At 47.4% G+C, this 13,532-nt stretch overlaps 1 protein-coding gene across 4 annotated transcripts in view; it reads right to left on the bottom strand.

Annotated features, from left to right (window-relative positions):
* Positions 1-1,464: 1,464 nt before the first annotated feature.
* The window catches only part of LOC120375719 (beta,beta-carotene 9',10'-oxygenase-like), a 42,121-nt gene continuing 30,053 nt past the window's right edge, over positions 1,465-13,532 (bottom strand). For all 4 annotated transcript variants that reach the window (XM_039496579.1, XM_039496581.1, XM_039496580.1 and 1 more), the window contains 7 exons: positions 9,193-9,321; positions 8,843-9,003; positions 7,990-8,157; positions 7,195-7,332; positions 6,075-6,257; positions 2,792-2,902; positions 1,465-2,377 (listed from right to left, as the gene is read on the bottom strand). In XM_039496579.1, the coding sequence (XP_039352513.1) occupies positions 2,264-2,377; positions 2,792-2,902; positions 6,075-6,257; positions 7,195-7,332; positions 7,990-8,157; positions 8,843-9,003; positions 9,193-9,321 (1,004 nt within the window). In that variant the 3' untranslated portion in view covers positions 1,465-2,263. The remainder of the gene's footprint in view (positions 2,378-2,791; positions 2,903-6,074; positions 6,258-7,194; positions 7,333-7,989; positions 8,158-8,842; positions 9,004-9,192; positions 9,322-13,532) is intronic.

Here is a 13,532-nt window from a genome sequence, read left to right on the forward strand (position 1 = left end):
CCATCTATCTGAAAGATGAATGAATGACAGTTATATTTGACCGGAGGAAGGTCAATTGATGCAATGCCCTCTAAGTGTGCCTAAGCAGAAAAATAAAAATAGCTGTGTGTGTCACTTGCTGGTTTCACTGTGGATTGTCAGGGGCATAATGGGGGTGTGACGGATGTGTTTGACCCACGCTGATTTCACGACAGGATGTGGTGTGGGAGCATATTTGATTCTTGCTGGTTTCACTGGGGTGGGTGCATGGTAGGGGCATTTGACTCATGCTGGTTGCACTGGAGGGTGTAGCAGGGGTGTGTCAGAGGCATGTTTGATCCATGCTGGTTTCACTGGGGGACATACCGGGAAGGTGTCAGGGGCATAGAATCATAGAACTTAAGATCAGAAGGGACCATTATGATCATCTAGTCTGACCTCCCGCAAGATGCAGGCCACAAAAGCTGACCCACCCACTCCTGAAATAATTCTCTCCCTTGACTCAGCTGTTGAAGTCCCCGAATCCTCATTTAAAGACTTCAAGTAGCAGATACTCCTTCAGCAAGCGACCCGTGCCCCATGCTGCGGAGGAAGGCGAAAAACCTCCAGGGCCTCTGCCAATCTACCCTGGAGGAAAATTCCTTCCCGACCCCAAATATGGCGGTCAGCTGAACCCCGAGCATGCGGGCAAGACTCTCCAGCCAGACACTCAGGAAAAAGACTTTCAATATCCCAACATTGACCCTCGGTACTAATTACCAGTGGTGGCACGTTATTGACCTATTGACTAAATCACGTTATCCTATCAAACCATTCCCTCCATAAACTTATCAAGCTTAATCTTAAAGCCAGAGAGGTCCTTCGCCCCCACTGTTTCCCTCGGTAGGCTGTTCCAGAATTTCACTCCCCTGATGGTTAGAAACCTTCGTCTAATTTCAAGCCTAAACTTCCCGACTGCCAATTTATATCCATTTGTTCTCGTGTCCACATTAGTACTGAGCTGAAATAATTCCTCTCCCTCCCTGTTATTTATCCCTCTGATATATTTAAAGAGTGCAATCATATCTCCTCTCAACCTTCTTTTGGTTAAGGAAAACAAACCGAGCTCCTCAAGTCCCTTTCATACGACAGGCTTTCCATTCCTCGGATCATTCTAGTGGCCCTTCTTTGTACCCGTTCCAGCTTGAATTCATCCTTCTTAAACATGGGAGACCAAAACTGCACACAATACTCCAAATGAGGTCTCACCAACGCCTTGTATAACGGGACTAGCACCTCCTTATCTCTACTAGAAATACCTCGCCTAATGCATCCCAAGACCGCATTAGCTTTTTTAACGGCCACATCACATTGCCTACTCATAGTCATCCTGCGATCAACCAGGACTCCGAGGTCCTTCTCCTCTTCCGTTACTTCCAACTGGTGCATCCCCAGCTTATAACTAAAATTCCTGTTAGTCATTCCTAAATGCATAACCTTACACTTCTCACTATTGAATTTCATCTTATTATTTCATGTTTGACTAACACTAGTTTTGCTGTGGGCATATGTCAAGGTGTGTTTGCCCCATGCTGGTTTCACCAGGGGGCGTGGCAGGGACACAATAGAGGGGTGTTTGACCCACACTGGTTTCACTAGGGGTGCGTGGCAATGGCATGGTTTAACATATGCAGGGTTTCAATGACAGCATGGAGGAAGGTGTCATCCTTTTTCTTTGAGTTGTGATGTTTGCACAAACTGGAACTGACCTTTCCAGCTGCCAAGTGGGGCAGCACCCTCTCTGCTCTTCCTGGCTGAGTTGAGACAGTTTCCTGAAGAAGCAGTGGCACACTTGGGACTCGGAAGAGGCAATTTTCCCTCCTTCCCTTGATCCTGTCTCGCCTTTCGCTTTGTGCACTACAGCCAAAGCCACCACTCTGAGCAGAGCTGCTGACTGGCCTCTCCCGCTCAGAGCACATTGGTGCTGGGAAGAAGTGGGCTCTCTGGGCACCTGCTGCCTCCCTTGCCTGCCCAGCTCATGGCAGCATGGGGGTTACAGCAGACCGGCAGAGCAGGACAGTGGAGTGAGCCAAGGCAGTGGGCTCTTCTGGAGAAGGTGCTATCGCCTTGCGCAGTATTAGCTTCAGACCCATTCACTACGTATTAATAATACTGCAGCCGCACAGAGAACAGGCTTGGGGGCTACAGAGGCAGTTCCTTCACCAAAGGCACAATGCAAGAGCGAAAGGAAAGGAAAAGCAGAGATTCACACTGAGCTTCTAGTACGAGGTAGCAGGCTTCTCCATTAACGTGGGACAAAGATGCCATGTAATCCATAAGGCATTTGCACTGGGACTTCTGCGCGGCCCAGTTCGCTGAAGGTCTCTGCATCCAGGACAAGCAGGAAAGTGTTTTGGTTCTACAGAATGAAAGACAGCAAGAGGAATGGCAGTGCTGGGTTCCACTCTGCCTTCCCATCCCCAACACATCTCCTCCTCCACCAGGAAGAGTCTGTCTGCACAGCAAGACTGCTCAAACCAGCACCCAAGAAAGTGAGCTAGAACCAGTGCTGCCCAGACATACCCTCAAAGCAGCTTTGACCCTGGAAACTAGGCTGCTATTAGGAATCTGATGCTCTGATGCAATTGACAATTGCAGAGGATGTAGTGACTGCAAATAAACTCAGCAGTACAAGGATTGGAAAGCAGATGAGCACGGGGAATGAAGTGTTGGGACTGCCCTTTACAGAGTACCAAATCCAATTCTATGATTTAAAAACCACCATATAAACACAACAGTTTCTTGCTACTTGTGAAACGTGAGAATGAGTTACCTGCGAGGGTGTGACCACAACTGACAGAATGACTCCACTGTCTTCTGCAGTGGCTTTAGGCACTGGCACAAACACAGGCTCCGAAGGATAGAATCCATCCTCTTGCCAAATCTAGCAGGCAAAAAAAAAAAAAAAAAGACAGAAGAGATGCACTTTATTATGATTTAGGTACTACTGATATCCAGAGACCCGAGTCAGGATCAAGGCCCATTTGTATTCTCCAGAAATGCAGAGACACCTTGTGCCCTGAAGAACTTACAATCTAAGGCCCTGATCCTGCAACTAGCTCCATGCAGCTGGACCTACTGAAGTCAGCAAAGCTCCATTCAGGCAGATCCCTGTGCCTATGATGAACCCCACTGACTTACTGAAGCTGCCTGCACAGAGCTTCCTGCAGGATTGGCTCTCAATTAAGACAAGATGCATGAAGTGGGGATAGCAAACTAGTGGAGGGAATGCGGAAGGGAACAAAGCGGGTGTAGACCAGCTCTGGGCACAGTGAGATGCCTAATTCACAAATGGATTTTGCTTTGTTTTTAAATGACAGCCTAGCAATAAAGCAGCCTTGAGTGTCCCCTCTGACCATCATCCAAGGTGAACAAGAAGTCAAGCATTTCCCATTCTCCCCACACCTACTGGAGCTAGATAAATCAAGAGCAGGACTGAGACAGACATTTTCCCACCGGTAGATAAAGAGAAGATTAGCATTAAAGAGAGGACCACAACCGAGACATTCCCTCCAATCTTTCATATGCGCAGTGTCACTACTTACCCTAAACACAAAAGGGTCATTTACTGAACATTAAAGGATTGTGAGAGTTTTCAAAAACGTGAACATTATTATTCATTATTTCTGTTCCGGTAGCACCTCAAGTTCCCAGCTGAGATCGATGCCCCATCGTATGAGGCATTGTACAAACACAATGAGAAACGGGCCCTGCATCAAAGACAGGCTAAATAGACAAGCTGGGCACAGGGTGGAAACTATGTCCTGAACTGACTTGCCCAAGGTCACACACCAGGTCAATGGTAGAGCCAGCAATAGAACACAGGTCTTCTCTAGCCCAGTCCAATGGACTACCCGGCTGCTTCTAACAAACCACCCAGCCACTCCTAACATGGAAACTGTTATGATCTGCAGGAGGGTCTTCTGGATTCTAGTTTCTAATCTGATGTTTGCTTTTAAAATAGGAATTCTTTATAAATTCAGAAGCAAGCCCAAGCCTGCACCAGGTTTTTCTAGGTCCTGTAAAATTTGCTACAACCATGAAGACATTGCCAATCCATGCAGTACAGGGAGGGTAACTGAAATTAACTCATCTGTTTTGATTTCTCAGCAATAACATACAAGGGAGAAAATGTTGCGAAATAAAAAAAGCACCAATTAGTAGAGAAATCACCTTTCCTCTTCTGAAAGCTGTCAAAAACAGTAAGGAACGTACGAGATGTACTTGAGCGTACTAAAAAAATCACGAAGTCATTACAGCTGAAACGTTAGTTGTTAGTGCTCTGGTGGGTAGGGCACTGATCTGCCACAGATTTGCTCTATGACCTCAAACAATTCTCTTCACCTTTTGTTCATCCCCCCTCCCTTTTTCTGTCTTGTCTGTTCATAAGGGCTGGAACTCTCAGAGAGAGAGAGAGAGAGAGAGTGTGTGTACAGTGCTTAGCACAATAGGGTCCTGGTCTCAGTGGGGCCTCTGGAGACTACAGTAATACAAATCATTAGTTAATGAACCGTTGTTCCAAAGCCAGGTTGGACTGAGCCCAACACGGGTTTCTTCCTGCACAAAGAGCCTTTTCAAAACCCTGTGATATTTAGAGCTTCCAGAGGCTTTTCCCAGCCAGATTATGACAATTTGGAGAGGGAGCAAAATTTCAGGGAGAAGTCTTGACCATCCCTGTAGTGTTCAATAAAGACCTTGCTCGTGTTTTTAAAGGTTGGGGAAATCTTACATAAAAAGGGAGACACTGAAAAGGTGCGCTGGGATTTTCAGAGAGGCCTGGAGGAGGAATTAAGGTCCCAGCTGTTAGCGACTATCAATAGGAGTTGGACGCATAAGGCCTCAGTCTATATTCTAAAATGTGTATATATGTCAGTCAGAGATGGGAATAACCACAAGCAGCAGCCCAGCAATGCAGGCAAAAACCCCAGTGTAGACTCAGCTATGCTGAGAGAAGAATACTTCTGTCAACGCAGCTAATATCGTTTGGGGAGCTGGTGTTTTTACATCGGCAGAGCTCCTCCTCCTGTGAGCATACACTGCGTCTACACTAGCATAGGCTCTGTAGTGTAGACGTAGTCCTAGTCTATAGAAACTTGCAACAGAATAACTACTTTGGGTTTAATTCATATCTTTCATCATTTCAATGCCTCTGTGGGAGGACATTCTTATTTCACCATAAACACGCCCTTGTGATTTAGCAGAAGGTAATTCATTCCAATTAAAGCTAAATGAAAACAGGGTGAGTTTATTCTAAAATAAGAACCCACACACAAATTTGCATTGAATTAAATCCAATTGAGGATTTTTTTCAGACAAACCCCAACTCCCTCTGGCCCGTTAGCCTATTACTGTAAAAAGGAAATTCATGTCTGGGGTTTAAACCCACCAAAGCAGGGAAACCCTTGTAGCTGCCACAGACCCATTATGCCACTCAAGGTCCCACATCACAGGCCTAGAGATTAAAATCTGTCCCAGTGAGGGTCAGTATAAGCTCTGCCTAGTTACATACTGCACATTGGTAGGGCAGAACACCCCAGCTTTATGTTCATTGCCCTAGACCCCAAAAGCCAGAATTCCAGGTGCCCTGGAAGCATCACCTCCACATTATAGGTTTCGCTGTATTTTTAGAGTCATAGAGTTTAAGGCCAGAGAGACCCACCAGATCAGCTAGGCTGACCTCCTGTATACCACAGGCCACCAGCACCACTTAGCACCTGCACACAATCTTTTAGTGCACACGTTTCCCATGCTGTGTTCATGGTGATAATGTGGCACCACACCCTTTAAGATCATCTTGATCCTGTCTCCATACCCAAGCTCCCTTCCCCTGCCCTGGTCTGTCCAGAGACCCAAAGGGTGTCACATTCGTGCAGGGCAGACAATGGAAGTGTGGGCCCAATCCCAGCCCCCCTGTTAAAGAGATCCCAGTGCTGATGGGTGACAAAGCTGCCTGGGCTGCAGGATGACAGAAAACACACAACAGCCAGTTCACAGGCTGAGTCGTTGAATGGGGACAACTCCAGGGTCTTAAAGAAGAAGATCCTACTTTGTCTCACCTTCATTTTCTTGGTTTCTGTATCCATCTTGATCAGCGAATCCCCCACCAGGTGTCGAAAGCCGCAGCCGTAGAAGAAGCGGTACTTCCTGCCGTTGCACCGCGAGTAGTTAATCTGGGGGAACTCCATGCCCCCTACCTCCTCCAGGTCCTCGGAATGGAGATTTTCATGCATGCACCAGACCTAGGGCAAACAGCAGAGCACAGGGGTGTTACTGAGCCCTGACCTGGGACAGGCGCTTCAACCCCTAACTGGTCTCATCCACATGCTACCCAGCTATTACAGGGAAGAGGAAATGTTTGGCTTTGTTCCCTGGCCACCTCTAGCTGGCCCATCTCAGAACCATGCTGGGTCCCTTATCCACTCCACCCAAGGAAGAGACTGACAGCATTCGGGGGTTTCAAAAGGGCCCATAAGGCTGAGCTAAGGGGGAAAGCCTCCGTAACAGCATCAGCACTCCAGTGCATTGAACAGCACCTTTCAGCCTGCAGGATCCTAAAGCACTTAACAAGCTGATCCAGGGATTGCTCCTCCACCACTGAGATGACTCCACTTCTGGGGCTATGTCTACACTGCATAGTAAGCTCAGGTCTGCGAGACCTGGGCTTGCAGAATTGGTGTGTCCAAGTCTGTGCTTGAGCATCCACACTGCACTGCAAACCTGGGCCTCCCAACAGTGCTAATGTGTCCGCACAGCCCTGAATCAGCCCTTCTGCTTCTGGGTGGAACACGGGAACTGATTAACCACCCGCTGCCGCACTACACAACAGTTTAGAGAAGGAGGCAAAGAGCAATCTTGTATCCAACTGAAAATGCAGGGTGAATTTTGGGATCAAAAGACAGAATTTGGCCAGTTACACCAGCGCTAACACCCCAACTCATGCCAAAAGTGCAGTGCCACAGGGCCTTTAGTAACCATGTGTGGTCAGGATGTTGGCTTTACATCTCATCTAAAAGATGGCATCTCCAGCAACACAGTGCCAGGGCTTTGTACTGACTTCCATCCACGTACAGACCAAGCCTGACTCTGCTTAGGTGGCAAGAACTAAAAAGATCGCAGCACAAGACAATACGGGCGCACACAACCTTCAGTGTAGTTATTTATGCCTCTAAGACGTACCGTCCCATCCACCTCTTTCACAGCACTCGCTGACGTGTAGGACAAGGGGCTGAGGTTCTGCCCCACGGGCATGCTTGAATCCACATTCAGTGGTAGAACAAAGCGGCGGGGGAAAGTTCTGGCTATCGAGTTATAGATCTGTTAGGAAGACAGGAAGTTACAGGGAGAGAGAGATGAACGGGCTGGTGAGCTCAGTCCCCGGGGTGGGGCAAACACCTGTTGACCTTTCCTCCATTCCAAGGCTCCCTGCTCTCTGATGATTTGTACTAGCATAGCACCTAGAGACCCCACGCCGAGATCAGGGCCCCATTGTGCCAGGCACCGTACAGACATAGTGAGAAACAGTCCTGCCTGGGACAGCTCACAGTCCATGTAGATAAGACACACAAAGAACGGGAGGGGAAACCGGCACAGAGAGGGGTAGTGCCAAGTTCACTCAGCAGGTCAGTGGCCGAGCCAGGAATAGACGCTTGGTCTCCTGACTCCCTGTCGACTGTCCCATCCACTCTGCCTCTCCCTCCCGCCCAGCACTTCCTATTCCTTCCTCCTGGCCATTCCCCTGGCCCTTCTTTCCACACCCTTCCTTGGATTAATGTCATTGTTACTTAGAGACAAGTTTGCAGCGTCTAGAACAACGAAACATTCTCATTTTGCCCACAATAAGAGTCACCCACAAATCAATGAGGCCAACTAACTCCAAGGAGCGTAAAGCTCCCTCTGCATTTCCCAGCCTTCAGCTCAGCCAGCCTGGGATCAGCAGGTCCCGTACAACACACACAGAGGCAGGGGCTTTACCTGATCCAGACCCTCCCCAGCTTTGCGCAGGTTTTGGAGCTGGTAAGTTTGTAGGCTCCCTCCGTCATCCTGGCAGCAGAAGTCAAGGACCACACAGCCCTGATCTTCAAAGGCGTTGATATGATGGAAAGCAGCAAATGGCTTGCTGTAAAACTGCCCGGGAAGCAGCTGCAGTGAGACAAAAGACAGATTTGTGTCCCGCCTCCAGCAATCTCAGCCCCTCCCTGGGCCCTGGAGAGTCCCATTGTCCCTTTCCAGTTCTCCAATCACTCTTTTCACACCCGTTGTCTTAGACCCCAGCAGAACAACAGCTTCACAGCCAGTTATGGGCAGAAGCAGATTCAGGCAATCTGGAGCCCAAAGCACACCACGACAAGAGCCCCTCCGACCATGCACCACCGCCCACCTGGAGGGGCAGCGGACGGGAACCCTTCTCACCCCCAGAGACGGAGGGGCAGTGGCCACGACACTCACATGGAGCCGCCTGGATCACACTCACACTCCTCACCCTACACCTGGATCCCCATGTCACTTGGCAGGTACATCTCAGTCCTTCTACCTGCAACTCCAGGACTGCTTCCCAGGAGCCCCTACCTGCCTGTTGCTCTACGTTCTTTTAAGGGGCAGCAAAGAGTTTTCTTGCATTTGCCTCTGCTCCAGCACCTAATAACTTCTCATCCAGGAGGCCTAACTATTCCCTAGTTTTCAAGGCAATACTGCTGCAGTTCCTGGCCTGACCCATACAGCCCAGGTTGCTGCTGCCAAAAGCCAGGGGCATTTCCTGTGGGCTCTAAGATTGACTGAACAGGAGAAATCTAGGCCTGCATAACTGCTGGAATGGCAGAAAATTTACCTCTCCCGTGTGCTTATTCACCACGTGGAAGCGGGTTTTGTACTGCGGCTCCCAGTTTATCCCATCAGCAATGGGCTTCCCAAGGAACTTGGATGTGATGACCCGACACAGATTAATCTTGATGGGCTGCTCAGTGAAGACCACGTAGTTCTCACTCATTCCTGAATGGACAGAAGGGGGAATTCAAAACGTTTTGCTCCAAAAGGCAAACGAGGTGACGAGAACTGCTGGGAGCACGGGTCAGTGAACAACCTGCCTCTGGTACTAGAACCTGGTATGGCAAGTTGTCGCTTGTAGGCTATGCTGAGTCTGCATACAGAAGGCCTAGTAGAGGATGGGAGGCACCTCACCAAAGCTGTGATAGTAGGAGGGTTTCATCTTCTCAGCTGGAGCGATGGAGCACAAAACTTTTGCTCCCTGCAAAGTGTCATCGCGGTTTGACTTCTGCGGAGGAATCCGAATAATGTTATAGCTGGAACCTGGAAAGGAGAAAGCATATCCATCAGCCCAGAGACCCAGGATTGACACAGTCAGCACTTCAGGACAGGCACCAAACAGGTTTGTGCATTAGCCCTCTCCATGTTCAGAGTCTTAGTGGCTCAGTCTTCAGATACAAGACATGCCAGATGAGATTTTCAAAGCCAACTGGGGGATTTAACCACACAATTCCCACTAGAATAAATCCTCCAGCCAGCTTTAAATATTTCAGCCACCCACCCCTGAATCCCATCAGGTGCTGACACTAAATCCCAGCTAATGAGCTGTTAAATCTTTAGCTAGATTCATCCAGGACTACAAATCTCCACTTCCTGTGGGGCCCACACTCATGCCTTCTCCTTTCAAACAAGGTCTTCCTAAGTCTTTTATTTATTGAGCACAAGGCAAGGAAAGCTCCACCCTAGCCATATGCTCAAGTTCTCCCAAACCCATTCCTTCTGTCACAGTATACAGGCTAGCCAGAGCACTCCAGTTTGACATCAGCACAGTGTGGCAATTCTTTGATTGTCGCAGGATGACACCATGTTGACAAATACATTTTATGAACAGGAACTGCAGTGTTAATGCCTGACCATACCCTGACACATGCTGAAATTCTGAAGATACAGATTCAGCTCACAGCAGAACCCAAACCCACCCCCACTTCTCCTATGCACCTGCCAGGGGCGCCATTTCAGATTTTGGTGGGGGGGACGACGACTTTAACGGGGATTCCAGGGACTACTTAGGCACCTGAAAACTCTAGGGTTTTTTGACATTAGCTGATAGGCTCACTGTATCTAATTCCTATATAGAAAAGAGGATTCAATAAATATTAGACCCGTTCAGCTCTAATACGAACATGTTTTCACATCTTGTGTCAAGTCACTTAAGGGACACCCAGGGTAGGTTTAAAATTGTAATGTATATTCTTTGCTACTAACCCTTGAATACAACAATGGAAACAACTGTCGAAAAATCTAGATGACTTTCTATCCCTTTTTTGCTGTTCCTCAAGCTTGGAATTGATCATTTAACATTGGAAACATCTTACTAGGGCAAAGCCCCATGAGTTTATACTGCACCTGCCTGAGGCTCTAGGGGTGTTACCTCACTCCAAATAATGGACTAGAAACTAACCTTGAACAGGAGTGAAACTGACACTTTCCAGTTACTTTCACAGTACTGCCAATCCCAAATGTTCAAAAATCATGAATCAGGCTCACCAAAAATCATGAGATTGTCTTTAAAATCATTAGATTATGTAAAAATAGTAGATTTGGAGTTCTTTTGATTTGCCTTCTGCTTTTTGAGCCTCCAAGGTGCACTGGAGTCACATTTTGAATCTTTCTCCACAGCCACGAGGGCTAGAAACTTCATTTTTCTTTAAGAATGAAGGCTGAAATCTTCACATATCCACTTGACTCCAGGAGCTGGGGCTTTAAGGACAAATATTATCATGAGACTCATGACAAAATCATGAGAATTGGCAACACTGCTTTTACTTCTGTTTAAAATCTAGTTACTTTCCAGAAGGCTCTTAAACACAACACTCACAGGAGAATATTTAAAACCAAGAAAATTAAACCATTTAACACCAAGAAAATTCTATATTTTAAAGTTGAGGGAAAAAACAGACTTCTGAGGTACATCAGGGCCACTGCAGGGAGGAAAGGAAAATAAACAGGCACAGGAGCTCTGGGCAGCTCTTCCTCTAGAAGGAAAATTGGAGAGTCAAATCTTCTAGTCCTTAATCCAGTAAAACTTAAATTGCCATCAGTGCCTCCGCTCACAGATATTAACATGTGCTTAATAACTATACACTTCATACTTAAATATCTGAGCCATCTTATCCAGTGCTACACATTTTATACACCTTGGTTCAGGGAATACATTTTCTGGCATATTCTGAACAGTGCTGAGCACACAGATGGTGCCCAGTGAATAATACAAATCATGACAGTAATCATCGACTTTATGGGCTCTGTGGATGCAATTTCGGTTCTTTGTTCTGGAATTGGCCTGGATACAGCTGAAATCCTAAGAATTTGAGGCATAAATATATCTAATACTTATACGACACTTACTGATTCCTTCCTTTCTCAAACTCAGAACAAAAAAATGACAAAACAAAATGGTTTTCAGTTAAAATATAAAATTGCACAGCAGCCATTGCTCTATAATCCAGCATGAGGCAGAACCTGACACCCCTTAGGAGTTAAGTGATCTTGTCTCATCTGACTCTCATTCTCCAGCCTTCCTGACTTCTGTGCTGCTTTTCATGCTGTCAACCATGACATCCATCTTGGAACCGTTTGCTGGCATTTCAGAGACCTGGCTGTCTTGGGTTTGCTCCCATCTATCAGAGTCCTCTTTTTTTGCAGCACGCAGCAGAGAGGTTAATGTAGTCTGGTGTTCTGGATAGGGAGCTAGCCCGGAAAGGCCTGGGTTGTACTCCCCCATGGACGTTCTGCATGACCTCAGGCCTGTGCCTTAGGGACAGAGTTTCAAAGGTTTTTAGGCACCCAAAGATGCAGCTAGGTTTACGAAGGACCTAACCTTCTAGGCGCTTTTGAAAATCCCACTAGGTGCCTAAATACCTTTGAAAATCTGGCCTTTAGTCTCTCTGTGCCTCAGTGCCCCACCTGTACAATGGGGATAACAGCCCTGCTCTACCTCACCAAGGGGCTGTGAGGAGAAATGAGTAAGACCTTGTCAGGCGCTCAGATACTGTGGTAGTGGGGCCACATAAGTACCACAGGGTAGAATGGGAACTTCTCTATATCACTGCTAGCCCTGCCCCTGGTTTTGACCCCTTTTCACCTATGCCCCCAAATCTCACCCTTTTTTCATGTTCTCTGTGTATATATATCTTCCTACTGTATTTTCCACTGAATGCATCCAATGAAGTGGGTTTTTGCCCACGAAAGCTTATGCTCAGATAAATGTGTTAGTCTCTAAGGTGCCACAAGTACTTCTCGTTCCTTTTCTGAATGTAACCTTGGCTCAGAGGGCTTGACTGCACTGTTTCTGAGTCCCCTGCGTCCCCTCTAAAACAACTCCACCACCACACCCTTCCTGTTTTACATGCTAGACTTCCAGATCCTTAATTTAATCACCAGCCCTTTCTTGTCTCTTATCTGTTTGTAAACAAAATACTAACTCCCCTCCCCAGGGGCACCTCTCCTCTGCAGAACTTACATTTCGCACTAATTCTGTGCTGGAGTTAAGAGCTCCACCTGGGAGCTCCCACACCTCCTGTATGAAATTCAGGGAGGGGCTCCCTGCCCACCCCCCTTCCTATACCCACTAATTGGTGCCCCTGGCACCTGCCCCCATGCTGAAATCTACCCACTGCTTCCAGCCCCAGAAGAGGGGCCCCATCGGATTCCTTCATACCTTATATCAGCAATTTCTTCTGACTTGTTCCAAGCCTCACTAGTGGCCATTTCCACATAGCTATTGTCAGGCTCTGTTGTTTTCTCTGCCTCATTAAGAAAGTTGGAGCCACAGCTAAGCTCAGCAGATAACAAAGAGTCAGTTTCCTTACAACAGGGCCTCAGTCAGAGGAACTGGAATGAAACCTAAGCATCTGTACTAAGCTCATTGTCACAACATCTGAGCACCCACAGCAATGGAATGAGGACACAAACCAGCCTCGCAGCTCCTATGTCAAAAGGAGAAACTAGAATTCTGAGCCCAGCTGAAATGTAATGATGCCTGTCTACTGAATCTGATCCCTGCCCAAGGAGGATTGGTGGCTTAGGGATGTGCTGTGCATGACCCTGTGGGAGAATTTGAAGCTAAATGCTACTGAAGCATAAAGGAATTAGCACAGCAAGAATGAAAGAACAGCAAAGCCAGGGAATTGTTTGGTGAATTGGTGCAAGCCAGCAGTGCCAGCTCCAACAACACAGGGCATTAGCTGCTTTCTGAGGGAAGAGGCACACTGGGGAGGAATGTCTTTATGCAAAAAGAAATTGAAGTTGGTTTTGAGGAGCCACTCAAATAGGGTTATGGTTTTGCTATAATATCATCCTAGTATTGGGAAATCTGCTACAGAAACCGATCCCATCCTAACCCCTGGCTGCAGAGTACAAAGGCTGGGGAACAATCCTGGCACAAGGGAATATGGACTAATAGGTTTTCTCCCACCACACTCCCCCATCTTTAGGAACTGCCACATTGGATCAAACAAGTGGGCTGTCTAGTC

This window comes from Mauremys reevesii, linkage group 12, assembly GCF_016161935.1.
Source record: "Mauremys reevesii isolate NIE-2019 linkage group 12, ASM1616193v1, whole genome shotgun sequence".
Lineage (NCBI taxonomy): Eukaryota > Metazoa > Chordata > Testudines > Geoemydidae > Mauremys > Mauremys reevesii.